Source organism: Anas platyrhynchos, chromosome 1 (genome assembly GCF_047663525.1).
Source record: "Anas platyrhynchos isolate ZD024472 breed Pekin duck chromosome 1, IASCAAS_PekinDuck_T2T, whole genome shotgun sequence".
Lineage (NCBI taxonomy): Eukaryota > Metazoa > Chordata > Aves > Anseriformes > Anatidae > Anas > Anas platyrhynchos.
Genome location: NC_092587.1, coordinates 15,792,463 through 15,810,444, shown reverse-complemented (window position 1 = coordinate 15,810,444; position 17,982 = coordinate 15,792,463). Strand labels below are relative to the sequence as shown.

Genomic DNA, 17,982 nt, shown 5'->3' with positions numbered 1-17,982 from the left:
AAGAAACATTAATGCTTAAATGTTGCTTCAGAACTGTTACAGAATTATATATGTATTCTAACCTGAATATATATTCTATCTTTTAACCTGAATCACTATAGCAAATCTTTTTAAGTATTCGCAAAAGAGAAAGGATAATGTGGACTGTAGTACCTGGGGTGGAATTTGGAAAGCTATGGAAAAGACTAGCAGGAATCTAATCATCTGATTTCCCAGAGGAAAAAAAATGCATGTTGATTAAAATTTAGCTTTCCCACAGTTCGTTTGCTAAAGCACGGATATGAAATTTTAAGTTGTGTTATAATATGCAACTCTTCCTTAACAACAAACTACTAATTTTTCCTGCCTTATCATGTATATTACATAAATAAAAATGAGGGATGGAAGAAAAAAAAATTAACATCAGGCAGGAACAGAAATAATATATCTTCCTGTCCTTGTAAATGCTCTGGAACTGCATTTGCTATCTGCACATTTTACTGTAAACTGTGATTTCTCTTGAAGTACAGAAGAGGGAGCAGTTGAGCTACCAAACAAAAAGTGTTTTCAGTCAAATTAAAATAATATTTCAGTAAAAATGCAATTTTAGAAGCGGCTTGAAAAGTGACTATTGGCTGGTGTATTTGATATAAAATTAGTCAAGAAATGCTATTTGTAAAGTTATTTCCAGAAACAGCTTGGAAGTCATGCGCTCAGTTTCTCCTGATTTTTCCCTATTATTGGGTTTCTTCCTCTGTTAAACACTTTTGAAAATCCTAGCCTTTATTTTACCCATTTTTTATGTGTCTCTGCTGCAATAGTGCAGGCTGTTACTGAAGTTATATCTCTGAAGAACAGAGAAGTGATTTAAGAGATCTCCTCCACTTCTCCCTATTCTTTTGTGAAATGCCCAGAATACTTCCTGCCCCCTAGGACAGCAGATTAAACAGAGGAATAAACGTACTACCTTGCTAAAACATACTTAACTATGGTCCCTTTTGTGTTTCTACATGTTCATGGTGCATGTTTGCTTAGAGCTTCCAGAGCCCAAGCCTCTCTTCCTGGTCTCTATGCAATACATATACTGAGGAGGCTCTTACAAACAGTTCTGGTGACACAGTTGTTTGACTTAGAGATGATCAGCGCCAGATATCTGGACATATCCGCAATATCCTGAGATAGACAACCTTTATGAAAAGACAGCAGTATATGTGCTAAGCTGCCTTGCTCAGCAACAAAGGGCACTTTGTGCAAGGAGAACTGGCCGCATGAAGCTCCTGCTCATGGTGATCAGAGCAGACAGCGAGCCTGTGCTCACAAGGGCAGCAGTCTGAGCTAGACAATCTAATTTGCAAATGTGGTTGCAAATGGGCTCCCTAGCTAATAGATGGCAACACATGCTGACGCAAGCCAGTGGAGATCCAGGGAGAGACATCAGCCAACAATAGAACTTTCCTGAGAGGTAAGGCTGACATCAAAGTCAGCTTGAATGTCTCTGCAGAAATAATTCCCTGTTTTTAGGCCTTCATCCGGCTCTTAGAAGGCATAGCTTCAGCAGCAGCCAGCATCTATGAAGACTTCACCATATGAAATGCAATTATAAATACAAATAGTAAGGGCACAGTATTGTTAATCCCCAAGCCTTAGCCCTTTGCACGCAATGCAGCCACCTCCATGGTAACCAGCACAAAGTATGGCAAAGGGCTTGAATGAAGAAATACAATTGGATGATAAGTAAATAATGGGATAACTGCACGCAGATATCCACAACGCTACCTCTTGGGGACAGAAAAAGAATGAGAAAAGAGACTGAAGGGAAATTAATGAAAAAAAATCAGGGAGAGAACACAAAATTTGAGAAGTTAAAATAGCAATAGTCTGATGAAGTTTTCCAGGGAGAATTCTGGTGGTTTTTATTTGTTTGTTTGTTTTTACAGCTGTATTGAAAGATAGACAAAGTCACCTCCTCTATGTTTCTATACTGGCAACAAATCAAAAGCTAATATTGTTTAGCAATTCAGGTTAAAATAAGCAACAAAAACATCTGCTAGAAGCAGAAGTCATCATGGCTTTAAACTATGCTGTAATTAATATGGTTATGACCCAATAACAGATTTAACATTTATGGTACCTATAATCTAAAGAGGAAGGACTTGTCCTTTACTTAGAAGTTACCATTTCCAGGTAACTCAAAGCTCCATGTCTAGTAAAGCCACAACAACGCTGAAAAGAATGATGCAAAAAGCCTCTTTAATATCTTTCCCTTGTGTTGCCAGCATTTCCTATCATAACAGTCATTTATTTTGGAACCTCCCACCAACAAACAATAATAAAGATAACAACTCTCTTTAAGGGTTATTTTACTTTCTGAAGATCATGTACTCATTCACTTTGATTCACAATGAAACATGCAAAATGTTCCCGTACCTGTTTCCCCCAAGGGAGTCCTGAAGTAGCCTTGTAAGCTTTGAATCTCTGTATGGTACGTGAGTTGCCTTCTTACTTTTATCTCCCAATGCACTTATTACATTGCCAAGAGCCAGCTGTAAAACACCAAATCGTGTAACATGCAAGTTAGAATCAATTCCCAAGTAGTTTTAGTTTAAAAATCAGTTACAAACTCAAGCGTGAGTATTAGGAGGGTAGGAAGTGGAAATCACACAATTAACATACTAAAAAAAAGTATTTCTGAATGTTTTTACATTGGAAATCATTCGGAAATTTATAAATGTTTATCATGCAGTCCAGTATCTTCAGGGACAAAGTGCTTAACAAAATTGTGTGCACTGTCTATTGATACATCAGTCACAAACTGAAGTTAGAACTACTTCATGTAACAAACATTTTGTTTCAATGATTATTAAAGCTCATCTATGTCTCTAACAGTAGCCATGTTCTCTTTAAAACTGATCCCTATCGGGCTGCTTTATGCTAAATTTAGAATAAAATATGGAACATTAATATGAAAAAACAGATTTTACTACCTCGATGGATATAAAAAAAAAAAAAGTTGTATCTGATGAAGATTTAAGCATTTAAGTCTTGCAATTATGCATACATGGCCATTGCATTGCTAAAAAGTGGCTTATTTCATGTTCATAAACAGCTACATATTTGGCTATAAAATTATTTTTAGATGTACAACTACATGCACAGGATTTTTCACTTGCCAAATTCAAACACATTCCTCTAGATGGCGCCCTGTACAATCAATTCTTAACATAGTCTTGAAAATGGTTTTACTGCACCCAGTTATTGCAGAACTGCATACAGCACATGTTCTAAGAGTGCTTTAAAGTTTAATTCATCTCCATCTGTTTCCCAAAGTTGATTGCTGGAATTCACTATAAAAGAGGGTTTTGTGATCATATAAAATATTACTTTTACTATGTTTGTTTTCACCTTTGGGCATTCTGTAACGCATTTTTGTTAAGGATGCATTTGTTTCATTAAACCTCCAAATCTCTGTTGGCTTTGTGCTTATAGCAATGATGAAATTGAATTGAATGCTCTTCCATTGGCTACAAAATATAACCAATGCCCTGACTGTAAGAGAATCACTAAAAGTTCCAGTGTGCAGAATACATCTGACACTATACATTAGAACCAGGAATAAATAAATAAATGAATAAATCAAAGCAATTCAAAGGTATGATTTCAAACAAAATGAACTTGCGTAATTGGGTCTTTAAAAGAAGAATTGCAGAGCCTACACACAGCCAAGCAGCTCAAAACAAAAGGTATGAAACCACAATCTTCACTGATAATCACAAGCACTACTTTTCAGTGTACTCATAATTAAAGTATTTAATAGCTAATTACAAAAATGCATAAAGAGCCAGTACTCAGATAAAAAATATGAAGTGATGCTATCAACTTAAAAATTTTATTTCTACTTAGAAATGTTTTGCCTAGGGTTTTTTTACACTACATACTAATAGAATCAGAATTTATTCATCAGTTAAACTTGTTCATTGTCCATGTTTTACGTGCCTGTACTCCCTGCAAACTGCTTGCAATTTTCTCCACTTGTTTCGTTCTTGATGGAATAAAAAAATATATATTAAAAAATAAAAATGAAAAGTAAAAGGAACTCTACCAGATCTTTTAAAAGTTGGAGTAACTAACTAGATTTCACAACAGTTCTAAGTACTATAACTTGCCAGTTAGAGCCTAATGCAAGTCAGGAAACGTTGGCAAGCCAGAACCTGGTAAGAATCAATATATGCTGCATACCATTACATCTTACACTACAGGCCTCATTCTGCATATCATCTATTGCGACTTTAGGGATTAATTTAAAGGAAGTGATTCAGAAAGGAAGAGAAGATGTTACAAACAGCCCAGGGAAACAAATTGTGTAATCTTACTAGTCCACAGTTGATGGAAATGCCTTCTTTTGCCCTTTCTCCTGTAGCTCCTGTTCGCTTTAACCTTTCAGATCCCGCTAAATCAACGAAATGGAACTTGGCAGTAAGAGTTTCAAACTCATTCATCTGAGAAGATTCAGATATTATCCTGTTATCGGTGGCATTATCCTGAAATAAAAAGGAATCCATAAAGCTTAGTAAGATCTTTTGTATTAGTCTCCCACAAAGTTCAATCAACAATTATTGACAAGAATAGCTTTTTGTCACGTCCATCTCCTTCCTATTTACTAATTCTCTTATAATAGCAACAACATCTCTCTCTCAAAAAAAAAAAACTGTCTTTGTTTAGTAATATCTATTAATATATTCTTGAATACATCGCTCTACATACTTGTCAATATCAATTATTTCTAAGCATGGTCTACAGTTGATTTAAGGTGAGGAGGGGGAAATACAAGGAATATAATTTAATACAAGGAATTTAAATACAAGGAATTTAACTTAATAAATAAAATTAATCAGTAATGATATTACACACACACCCCAAAATTACCAGACTTGCTTAGTACATAACCCTTCAACCAACTTATTTTGATTTTATACCTCTATACCTCTCTAATCCCCACCAGTTTCTCTGTGGCCTGATTGTTCAACTTTATTTTAGGAATTATTTTTTTGGCCAGTTTTCCCAGCAGCCAGTATTCCATCAGCACTTCTGACTTGACCAGGAAATAAGGACAGCAGAATGAGTATAGGAGAAAGAGGTTCCTTTCTTTTGTCTAGTAATTGGGATGACCAGCACTTCCAGCATCCCTCAGGCAGTGCAGTGAGTCTGCCAAGGAACGTGCTGCACCACAAACAGGGAACAGTTCCTCAGTCTCTTTCTTCATCACATCCCAAAGCACAGCAGCAAAATTACCTTTTTATCATAGTCCAAGCTTTTCACTTGTCAATTAACTGTACAATATATTGCTGACTTTAATTTACTCTAAGTCTAGTTAGACCTATTGACATGAAAGCAATGCTGACGAAGAAGAGAAGAATCTTCAAGCCAGACATTTCTTGACCTTCCTGATCTGATACCCACCTCAGGGCAATTTCCACCTACCTCAGCAGCGTGGAATAGGCACATATCTAGTCAGTCTCATAAAATATTCACACAGCCCAATCTCCACTGGCTTGATTAGGAATTTCTAACACAATAAGCATGGTTGGTTCTGCTTTTTCTTTAAAAATAAAATAAATAAATTTAAAAATGGGGTATTCTGTGGCAACGTCCTTGATCAACTAGCCTATAGCTCCCTCCGCTATTGCAAGGAGCAGGACATGTGGCTACAGACCAAGCTTTTCACACAGCAGCTCAACGCTTCAAGCTTTTTAAGCAATCTCCTTTTGTAGCAGTTTCAGAGACCAGATGAATTCACTCCACTTCCACAAGACTGGACTATCCCTGTTTTGGATACTTGGACAGTCACACTGCTGGCAGATCGCTCAGAGCAATGATTAACACATCCTTTCACTCTCACACATCCAGTAAAATCAGATGTATGTCCAGAAACTCCTGAGAGAGACGTGCTAACAGCGTGAGTGCAGTGAGAGGAGCAGTGTTTTGGTGCCCTGGCTGCCTGCCCGCCCCGCAGGACACAAGCACACAGCCAATGTCCTCATCCTTGGCAAAGCTGTTGCCCTAGTAACAAAGGTCTCCCAAAACTGCTGTCTACAGACAGCCACAAAGACAGAAACTTGAGCAGCATCTCTCCTGGCCACCCATTAAGGATTTGTATTAATTTAAATTCTGGGAGCGTTCACATCAGGTCCAGCCTCTGCTCTCCTGGGCACTGAAGGGAAAGGCAACGGTGACATGTCCTACTCCAGACCCTGATGTTATCTTGCTTACATCTCCCAGAGAAAGAAAACACAGTTTGACACAAGGCAGAAGGTGGCTGCTTGCTCCTATAACACCAGCAGCTCTTACAGGCTGGGCCAGAAGAGAGTCCCCGCGGTTGTCCACAAGTATCTGAGCTGAAACATCTCAGATGGTGGCAAGTGCCTACTGCAGGCACACTGCTCTGCATGAAGCAATGCTCCTGGGTGAGATATTTGGGGAATGAGCCACGTGCACAGCTCTCAGCAAAGCCTCTGAGCAGACAGTGCCACCACACAGCGACCAAAGTTCCTTGCCAGGCTCTGCCAGTCCCTCCCTGAGTGAGGAGACAGCTGCCCACACCACCAGGTCCCCAGTTCTGACGTGGGAAACAGCAAGAAGTGTTTTTAACGGGGGTATAAAGCAGGTCTACATACCACAAAGGACCAGGGAGTGACACTCATTTTGCCTGCAAATGACTATTTGTAGTGTTAAAAAGAATAAAATAAAGAAAGAACCCACAACAAAATAAGCATTATAAACACATTGCACTGTTTCACATGCTTAAGAAGTGTTATCTATGCACCTAGGTACTTAGGAGTTCAATGAAATCAACTGCATGAACTTTCAAGACATCAAAATTCTAAATACTTATCTATTTAAAATAAAAATGCTAAGCAACAGAACTGTTTTTTTGCTTGCTCCTTGCTGGATATCAACGCTTCACCTGAAATACCTCACACTTTCAGCTTGACTACAACCCTAAACCCACTAACTACTAAGACTTGGAAAAATGCTGTCCCAATTAAAGACAAATTATATTTTAACTTTGTTACGTGGGTATGTTGTAACTAAATACTGAAGAAAATGCTAGAGGAGAATGGGCAGGTTCATGTAAGAGGCAGCAGTTTATTGTTGCCTCTGGCTAGAAGATGGTTACATGTGCACAGATTAAATCAAATTATTATAACATTTAGCAAATGCGTTGAGCATGAAGCTGACTGTAGAAACTTTGGTAAGTGCAGTTCAGATCTCAGCTGCTGCCAAAACAAGATTCACATTTTGAAAAATGATTACAGCGAAGCTTACTAACAGCAAAGATACGTACAGTGTTAAATGCAGGACAAACTCGGGTTTGACACAAGTGAATGGTAAAGATAGCGTGCGACCGCGAGCTCTGAACGTTCATCTGAGTACTGGCAGTGGTTCGAGACAAAGCCCCCAGCTTCAGGCACTGCATCATCTAGAAGACAGACAAGAAATACATTGGATTGCTTGCAATTTACATAAAAAGTGTTCCTATGGCACTTAACAAATTGTTTTGGATACAAGTAAGCTTTTTCTCTTTGCTATCATTTCAGAGCCAATATGCAAGATACAGAGATTCTTAAATAAGGGAACAAAAGTGTTTTTTTGTGGTTTCTAAAAGAAACCACTCAAATGTTTGTACCCATCTTTTTACTGTCCCTTGGTAATAACATGGCAATCTCCCTTCCATTTGCCTGTGGCAAAAAATGTACAGATTTTCTATTTTTTGTCCAAAAATGCATAGTACAATAACATTTGCATTCAGCTTTGCAATGCACAGACACTTTAAAAAAAAAAAAAAAAAAAAAAACAGCACTTTACCTCACATCAGTCATCATGCAAAGCTTTCCTGTCACAGGATAAAATATGAATAAATAAAGATAAAAAAAAATAACATACAAGATTTGGGAAATCAGATTTACACACATGCCAAAAATTTCTCTCCCGGTGGAACTGCACTGTTGGCAAAAGTCTATTTCTAGAATTAAGAGGAAATTAATATCAGACATGATAATTAAGCCTACAAAAGCAAAGGAAAGTTTTACCTAAATATACACCTAAATTGTTTAAGATACAGAAGGTTCATGTTAGCAAGCATAACCTCTACTTTCAGCTGTTCATTTTGAACAGAATATAATTGTGAACATTTGCTTCTCCTGTTGCAGTTTTCTCTGGAATTAAGGTCTGAGAAGTGTTACCACCACTACATAAGAGTGAAAAATAAAAATGAAAAAATATGAAAGGTAAGATGTTTATCAGAACATACAGACAACATGTTTTGTACACATTTGTTATGCTACAGAGTAATTTATTTTCAATGGTCACCTCTGATTCTCCATTCACAGTTCGGGTCGTAACACCCACTGTATAAATTCCTCCAGCTGAATCTTCGTGGATTTTAATGTTTGATTTTTTATTCTTTGCATCGATATCACGTGTGGTATCAAACAGATCAAGAATTTCTTCATTGTAAAGCTGAAAGAAAAAAAAGGAAAAAAAATGTAGTATTATGATAGGAAGGAATTCCTTAAAAGACTGCTAAATCTGTACATGAAACATGCAGAAGGTTATAAAAATTCACGACGTCCCAAGGTTTTCAGTAAAGGGTGCTTTACAAGGACAATAGGATGATAAACAGCAGCTGTAAATTAAGTCATCTGCACACCTCACTGTTAGGATAGAATAGTTCAGTTTGGAAGGACCTTCAAAAATCATCAAGGCCAATTGCCTGACCACTTCTGGGCATCAACCACCTCTCCAGGGAGCCTGTTCCAGTGTGTGACCACCCTCACCGTAAAGACATTTTTCCTTGTGTCCAGTCTGAACCTCCCCTGGTGCAGCTCTGTGCTATACCCACACATCCTGACATTGCTCCTGACACCAGGAGCAGGGACCAGCACCTCGCACTTCATGTTATGCCACCCTAAGAAGCTACAACTTCTTCCACATAGTCAGACCTGGAAGAAAACTTTTTGCTAGGACCAGGCAATTCCAGCTCCCACACACTCCTTCCGTCACACCTTTTCTCATTTTCTCCCTTTTACCTTAATAATTCTCTGTCTGTTTCTCTTTTAGATTAAACCATTCCTCCCCCAGAAAGAATTTAACACTTAGTTTTTGTACAAGCCGCTTATTAGAAACACTAATAGTCAGTCAAAAAAAAAAAAAAAGGCAAGAAAATTAATTTCTGGGAAACGTTCTTTCTGGGGAAGTTCCAATTTAGCCACAGCACAATAAAAAATCACCCAAAAACATGACATTTTAAGGAAGAAGCTATCATATATATATATACATATCATTTAACCTTTGTCTAATTTAGATAGGGATTTCATCTGAAGTATGTCATTGTGGTTGCAGTTCAGAATTACAGTACAACCCATCATGCTATTACCACTGTAACATTCAATTACTGGGCTGTATTTTGGGACTCTTACAGCCACATTTGTAAAGTTATTTTTAAATAAAGATAAAAATCAAGGAATTCAGACACTACACTTAAGTAGTACAGCTACTACCCCTTACACCACTGCTGTTGCAGCTGCCTGAGCAGAAATGACACTGCAGCTCCTGACATTCAAATTGAGAGAGAAAAGAACAGCACAGCATTTCCACCACCCTTTCTCGAGCCCCAAATCTCTCTAGGCAAACATTAGCCAGAGGAACTTGAACCTCTGCTTAAGGTTACCAGTGGCAAATCTGTACTAGTGCAAAACCAATGCCAGTTTGTTAATCTTTAAAACAGTTTTAGGAACATATGACTAGACGACCTAATTTACTTCAGCAGTAATAAAACCAACTGGTTTTTCTTCTTGGTAATATTTTCTTTTCCCGCAAAGCTACAGTAGACAAAGTTGCAAAATACTGAACTAAATAATAGAGATTTATATAAAACTCTTCCCTAAAATGACACTCCCTGTCAATATCATTTGAGTATCAGGTTTTATAGCTTGGTAGTGAATATAAATGTTATAACCACATCAATTGATTTAAAAATAGATACATTGGCAGGAATCACAGCATAAAAGCTAGACGAGATGAATGAGCAGCTGCTGCAGATCAGAAAAATCACAAGTGTAGGCACACCTACCAGTAAGAGAGTCTGTAACAAGCACAGACAAAGGGAACAGTTTTTCCACAGCACCGACCTAGATTTTCTCTGGGCCTACTGAAAGAGGGAGCAGTGATACAGAAGCCCAATCCTAAACCACCAAGGATCACACAGACACACTACAAAATTATTTTTATGCTTGGTTTCTTCTTTCATGAGAGGAATCTACCATGTCTACCGAACAGATTTTGAAGGCTAAAGAAATCTATGGGAAAGTTACACAAACGGCAAAGCACGGCTCACTAGTCAAGGGTACAACAAATGTTTTGCTTTCGTAAGCAAGAATTCATAAAGAAAAGTTTATGAAAGAAACTTTCATAAAGCATTGTAGACAAGCAACAGCAATAGGCCCCATGAACAAATGTGTAGCACAGAATGGGATAAATGATGATGACAATTATTTCTACACTTCAAAATAACCCTGTAAATAAAGTTACTGAAAGAACTGGAATAAGATAAAAAGACTCTTTTCATATATTAAACAGCCAAAGCAAACTCCATAAAAATTCTTTTGAAATCTGGAAGATTAATTCAAAACATCTTATGAGAAAGCGTATAAAAGTAGCAACCAGAAAAAGTGGTTCATTTGCTTTCCAGAAAATAAATGAAATTATACACACAGATCACATTTACCTCTAGGAACTGTGCATTCACTTTAAAGTCTGGAGGTGGGAGTCCTTGTTTAATAGCAGCTTGTTTCTTTTCTTCAATACATCTAAAAAGATGCTTAACAGCACGTGATATAATGCCTTGTTCCTCTTCTGTTATGTTGACATCAAATCCAGTGCCCATGGTGTATGTTTTGCCAGCACCTGTCTAAAGTGAACAAGTAGTCGTCACTAGAACACAATTCAGAGAAACAGTTTCTGAACACTCGTGTTAGATAGAGACTACAAAGCCAGGTTTTGTCATTTTTGCAATATTAATATGCACACAGACATTTGAAAAACAGTAGATGTTGCACAAATTCTACTTTTTATCCACAGATCAGCTACAACGCAGGCAGGGACCACTTCAATCTTGCACAACCTTTCCCCTACAAGCTTCCTCTAAGCTGCTTACACCCGCCTCGAGTTATCATCTCTGAGGTCAAAAGAATAGGTAATGTTTTCAACCAAGAATGCAAATTAAAGCACTTACTTTGGGCATTCTTTACTGAAGTAGATCAAACAACTCTCTTAATTATGACACCTTAATATCTCAGGTAGAATATTGCCATTTCTAGACAGCACCTAAGACTACAAGCTGTACCTTTACTAAGAAAACAGCTTAATTAAAACTGAAGTCCTATAGAAGACAAGGTAGCGTTGGGTTTTTACTTAATTAGTGGGTCAAGTCTAAGGCAAAGACAGTATTATGCTGTAGAACATAATCTACCAAATTAGATCTGCCAACTGCTTTGTTTCACCATGGCTAGACTTCACTAACTAACTTGAGATAAGACATTTAACAGTGATGAAATTCAGCATCCCGCTAAGATCAATTTCTATGCAATCAGTTCCTAAAGGAAAACTCAGAAGACAATAATGCATTCTCTATGCCGCGCTCAATGATATTTCAGAAAATGGGATGGGATGGAGAACTGCTCAAAAAGAATTTTAGTACAAGTTACATCTGTAAATCTACTTATTTAAGTCACTAATTTGTATTACTGCATTAAAGGGTGAATTCAGGAATTATATGGACTCATACCACTTTCAGTACTATTATTAATTCAAACCTACCACATATGTCTGCTGCATCTGAATTGCCATTCAGCACAGAATCTGTGCAGACTGCTAAACAATATTCTAGAGAATGTCTTGTTTAAAATAAAGGCAACAACAACAGGTTTGTGCATTGTGAAGCTTAAGAGGAAGATTAATTACAAGAAACTCTTCGTGTTTATTCCAAAATAAATACTTTAAATAAAATTGTAAAGCTTACTTGGCCATAAGCAAAGACAGTGGCATTATAGCCTTCAAAGCAACCTTCAATCAGTTTTTCTATGCACTGTATATAGATTTCTTCTTGCTGCGAGTCGATGTTGAACACATAATCAAAAGTGAAGGCTTTATCTTTTCCCAAGAACACTTGAGGTTCCCCAGGTGTGACAGACGTACAAATATGGCATCCTTCAATCTTCTCTTTGGCTAGCTGTGGTCTAATTCTGTTTAAGAAGAGACAAAAAGAACCATCAGAAGTTCATCATTAAAAAAAGGAGCATACAAACAGTGTAAATGAGGAATCTGAAAAAAATTCCTTACTGAAAATTTCTCATTTTTCCTCAAGACAGGAAGCTTCCTGCCAACTGAGCCAAAAGTCCCGACTCTATCAGAGCCCTGCTCACACAAACATTCATTATAATGACGCCACCTTCCCTGAAGGTTCACCTCCTAAGTTCAAGCTGACATCTTGCACGCAACCCCAAATGTTTCTGTATGGGATGCTCTGCTGAAGAACAACTTGCATGGTTCGTTTCAGATCTTGAAATCAGACTTTCTAGGTTTACCAAGCTTCATTGTGAAGGGAGATTTTTTTGACAGCAACAAAAACATGAAAAAAAGGTTGAAATAGTAATTTGGGAGCAGGGGCTTCCAAAGGCTAGATGCTATCTTAAATGAAAGACCCCTTGCTATGATAGCAAGGAGAAGGCTTGGCATTTCTTCCTTTCCTTCCTTGTCACAGTAAAAACACTTCTATGTAATGCTCAGTTTCAGCAAAGCAACGTATCTTCATAGGAAAAAAGCAATTTTTAACAACTTCTAAAGGTAAGTGTGCCCCATTCCTCATTATTTCCCCACTGAGACAAATTCCAGCTTTTATTTCCATTCATTCAGTTTCTGATAAACCAGTCTGAGGAACACAGCCATCCCAGACTTCTTATACTCTGCGATGTGACTAGTTCCTCCGCATCAATACCCCTGCAGTACTGTCAAATCTGAATTCATGGACTAGCCAGGACGAAAGCAGGCTGTGGAAGTCTGTGACTCGATTTGCTTAATGGTTAACTACCAGGAAGAAAAAACTCTGCCCAGCAAAACAACGTATTATTCCAGCTGTAATTAACTAATAATTTGTTTATGGAATTGACTTTTAACATTTTTTTAAAGTGTTTCCAAGTTCTCAAAGCAAAACCTACTTTAAAAAAAAAAAAAAAAAAAAAAAAAACATGCAGGGCCATAAAGAGAGCAGAGAAACAAGGCTATATATAGAGGCAATAAAACATCAGTACAGCAACATACAAAAAATCACCGAATGTTATATATAAATTCTCCGTTTAAATCAAACCTCAGGTACCTATATATACCTCAGCGTTTCTGCTTTCAGTTACACAACGCTCAAGCTGAAGATCTGTATGCAGAGAGCACACTTTCAAGGCATATTTCATACCCTGTGCTTTACAGGTCACGTCTATATTCATGTTTGGTTTGGGGTGGCTGTGCTCTTTTGAGGCAAAATGCCCCCGTGTCTTCACTTAGCTGGTTCAGAGCGCAGAGCACTTGCAGTGTGCACAAATTACACCCCTTCCAGAGGAAACGAAGCCAAAACCCTCCTCTCTGGGTACATGAAACTTCTTCCAAAAACCTAATGGGAACAGAAGGGTCCAAAGCGGCCTGCTGCCCTACTGCGGCCGTGCCAGCACTTGCTGGGTAGGGAGAGCTCTCTGCATGCTCTGAATGAGTGGGCTGTGGACCAGTTTGAATTATAGCACCAAAAATATATCTGTCCAAATCACATCACCTATTTTATTATTATTATTTTTTTTATTTCAGGTTAGGACTTTTTCCACTCTGGGATGTGCATCTCTATCAGGAGTATTTTTCAGAATTTTTATTCTAAAAGCTTCACTGTATCCCACTATATGACACTTCCAAGAATAATTTATTTGTAACATTTTCTGCATATTAATTGTTTTATAGATAGTAAATTGCCAGCAGAAGATGTGTCCCTTGTCAGCATACCCTCTAATGTGGAGTTGGAATTAAGCAAACCTTTGAAAAACATCATTAAGGGAATGACTGTATGATGTGTAAAATAAGCATAAATATTCTAGAAATTGTATTTGCATGTAAGGACATGGAGTGTATAATATAGGCCACGGATTCTCTATTGCAGGATTATCTTTTATTCTTTCAGTGAAATAATATGAAAAATAATTCAGGAGTTGCAGAGCTCCTTCGCTAGCAAACAACTTCATCCAAGTGGACTTGCATCCACTAATCACAAAACCTGACAAAGATGTACCTAAGCTTCTGGCAGTGCTAATTTCTTCTAAATTAAAGAACATTCTGTAATAAAGTAGCTTTTATTTCTACGTAGAAAGAGAGAAATTCATCACATGCCTTTCCAAAAAAGCATCCTACACAAGTGGAAAATGGAGCAAACAAACCATTGCAGCACCCTGCCTGTAGCAGTCAATGGGCAGAAGCTGCCAGCTAGGTGGGGTATGCTGCTGCTGCTGTAGTTTAATGCCTTGGTGTCAGTCAGAGGGCAAGCTGCTTTTTCAGACTAAGCACTTATTCTTTCACTAATCCAGTGAATTCAGCAGAAAGGCAATCAATTGTTCTTCCGAGCATGAACTCTGAGGGATCCTGAAGTTCCAGAGGTACTCCTCACATTGCTTTCCAGTACAATGAAGCCAAAAACCTTCTATAAAGATCAAAATGAAAAACACATCCTCAAAATTAAGTAACTTCCTGTGCATCTCAATCACGCAACTTGCCCCCCCAGTTGCAAAAGGCTTTTAGCACTGACTTGTAGAATGAAGTCTGACAAATAAAAACTAGTTTTTCTTCACATATTTTCATTGTTGTTTTTTTTGTTAGTTTGTTTTAAGTTTCAAAATTGATTTCCTACATTGAGGAATTAACGCAGCTATGACAGGTGCCAAATAATGTCCTCCCCTCTAATGCTAGGTAAAGGCTCTAAATGACCACAACGGAGAACCGTATGCAAAAAATATCACAGGTTTGCATGAGTCACAGAGGTGACAGGACTGCCAAGCAAGCAGTTTTGATGCCAGCCCGCAAAGACTTCCCACGAGAGCCCTCCCAGTAAGGAGCCCTCCCAGTAAGGAGCCCTCCCAGTAAGCTCCCCGGCCTAAAAGCGGGCAGCACCTCCGAGCACCCTGCTGCCACAGAGCCCAGGGGCACAGCAAGCTGCAAGGGCTCACGTGTGGCCACAGCTGGCCTGCAGCAAGATGCTACTCCAGAGACCAGCAGAGCTGATGGAAATTTCTGTCACAACCAGCAGCTTGGCCTGGGGGAGACACCTCCACTGGGATAGCACAGCATCCTTCCCTGACTTGCAACTAAAACTGAAGGCTGTGCTAAGCAAAAAAAAAAAAAAAAAGCAATGTTGCATTAGGACACATATAGAACAAAGGAAAAACAAAGCAAGACTATCCAGGTCAGGGCAGCTTCTCCCTGAAGGGCTGCCTTCCCCGTACAACTTCTCTTCCAGACTGTCCACGGCGTAGGAAGGTTGCACCCGGAGAACACAGCTGTGACAGGTTTGAAAGATGTCTTTCCCAAAAAGGATGTGCAGACGAGATCCTCACCCATCCCGTGATCTGTTCAAGGGATACTTCATGCTCTGAAACCCATACAGCTCCCTTGGTAAGTTTAGCTCCACGAGGAGCTTAATGAGTGAGCACCAAATGTCTCGGCTGCAGCCTGGTTTATGAACTGTGTGAGTGGGTTACCTGAACGTCGTGGCTCTCAAAAAGCCTTTCCAGCTGCACTGAACGTGTGGTCTGGCAAGTCTTAGTCCTCATGCAGGTCAGCTTCTGCTATAGCACTGCCTACAGGAAAATTTCCCCCTCCCCCCCCCCCGTCCCACACATCAAATAGGAAAATGATTTTTCCTTCTGCTTACAGCCAAAATTTTCTCCCTCTCATGTCTCAATGTCAGCAAAGCAGGCAGCGCCCACACGTAAGATGTGAAAGGGCTCATTTTGGTCATCTCTCTTTGCCCAGTTCCCAGTCTGGCAGTCTGCCACTGGGATTTTTCTCCAGGACCAATATGATTTACTCATTTCATCTTCGACGTGGCCCCACCTCACCTGTTTTTCAGGCCACTCTCTTAATTGTACACAATTGGGTGTTTTCTGCCTATTTCCAATCACGTCTCTTTAGATGTGGCAGCTTTCCAAACAACATTTCACCTCGCATCCTTCCCTCACCTCCTCTCCAAAGCAGGAACACACCCAACCCTTGTTTATATGTGCTTTGCAGCCTCCGGGCCACACACATCAATCTTAATCCCCTAAATCTATTCTGCCTCAGCACATCGGGACAAGCTGTCTAATTAGGGAGAGCTAAACTATCCAGTGGTGGCACTGTAATGCACCGTATTGTCCCGGCACTAATCTCGCAGTGGGATAGGTACAAAATGTCGCTGCTAAGACATAAATATTGCAGCTGGAGCCGATCCACATCATACAGGTCGGGGACTACAGCCATCACTGAGTCAATACCCTGTGCTGTGCAAGACACCAGGCTTCCCAGACTGAATTCCTGTTTAAAGCAGATAGTATCACAATATCCCTTTGAAAAGCATCATCTCTTGGTTTATTTCTGGGGATAGAAAATCGTCCCACTGATTTAAACATATATTTATTTATATGGCATACACACACACACACATATACTTACAGCTACTCTCTGCTCAGTGAAGAATCTCCCCATTATCTAATTTCTCCCCCAGGAAAAATTATTTTGCATCTCCATGGGAAGCATTGCAAACATTTGGCTGCTGTAACAAAGGGCAACAATCACAGCAATTACCATGTGCCTTCTCAGCACACGGACATAACAGCAATAAGCTAGTAAGAGCTTCTGAGAGTGACCTATAAAGGGCAAAGAATCAAATTTTCCTTGTTTTAAAGAAAAGTCAAAAGTTGTGTATTGGAAAGAAGAAAACATAACAATGATGCCATGTAAAGTTCCTTTTTATTAAGCTCTGCAGTGGGGAAGGGCCTGCTTTCACCTTGCTCTGCAGAGTGTAACTCCACACATCGCTCCAACCTCACATAGCAGGAGGTAGGAAACAAACTGACCTGAACACCCAAGAGCCTCCAGTGCTCGTCTCTTAAAATGTCAAGCTTCATACAGAAAGTCTCACCTGTGAGTATGTGAACTATTAAATCCAGGAGCACCTACTAAAACTTTGAATGAGGTGCAGCAGGCAGCATAACCCAGGAAACAAAACCTCTCCAAAACAAAGACAAAAAAAAAAAAAAAAAAAAAAAAAAAACCTGCTTCCTGCCATTGCTTTGGCCTTGCAATTCCCCCTCCTTTCTGTTCCTCTACATTTATACTCATCAAATCACCCCCATTAAACATACTCCTTCACAACAAGGAGGGAGTAAGGAAAGCCAGAGATTTCATCCCAGACACCTAGTATTTCTGCTTTTCTGTAGTTTTGCTAGCACGCACAGCTTGCTCGTTGCTGTATTTATTGGCATTTCAAAGGAGGCCACAGCTACAGCATGTGAACGAGTTCATCTCCATCAGCTGAACAGAATATTAATTATTTACCTCTCAGTGAGGTTTAAGGATATGGGAAAAGCTGTCCTGTGACAAACACCAGATCTACTTCTTACAGAATAACAATCATTAAGGTTGGAAAGCCCTCCAAGATCACCTGGTCCAACCACCCCCCACCAATGCCACCACTAACCCATGTCCCCAAGCACCACGTCCAACCTCTCCTTAAACACCCCCAGGGACGGTGACTCCACCACCTCCCTGGGCAACCCGTCCCAGTGCCTGACTGCTCTTTCTGAGCAGAAATGGCTCCTCATTGCCAGCCTGAACCTCCCCTGGCACAACTCGAGGCCATTCCCTCTGGTCCTGTCACCAGTTCCC

General features: G+C 39.3%; 1 protein-coding gene across 8 annotated transcripts in view; it reads right to left on the bottom strand.

The window, feature by feature from the left end:
* KIF21A (kinesin family member 21A) overlaps positions 1 to 17,982 on the bottom strand; it is an 87,987-nt gene that overhangs the window by 46,267 nt on the left and 23,738 nt on the right. For all 8 annotated transcript variants that reach the window (XM_027458910.2, XM_027458888.2, XM_027458900.3 and 5 more), the window contains exons 2-7: positions 12,056 to 12,278; positions 10,763 to 10,945; positions 8,347 to 8,496; positions 7,322 to 7,456; positions 4,350 to 4,517; positions 2,407 to 2,522 (exon numbers count right to left, since the gene is read on the bottom strand). In XM_027458910.2, coding sequence (XP_027314711.1) covers positions 2,407 to 2,522; positions 4,350 to 4,517; positions 7,322 to 7,456; positions 8,347 to 8,496; positions 10,763 to 10,945; positions 12,056 to 12,278 — 975 coding nt within the window. The remainder of the gene's footprint in view (positions 1 to 2,406; positions 2,523 to 4,349; positions 4,518 to 7,321; positions 7,457 to 8,346; positions 8,497 to 10,762; positions 10,946 to 12,055; positions 12,279 to 17,982) is intronic.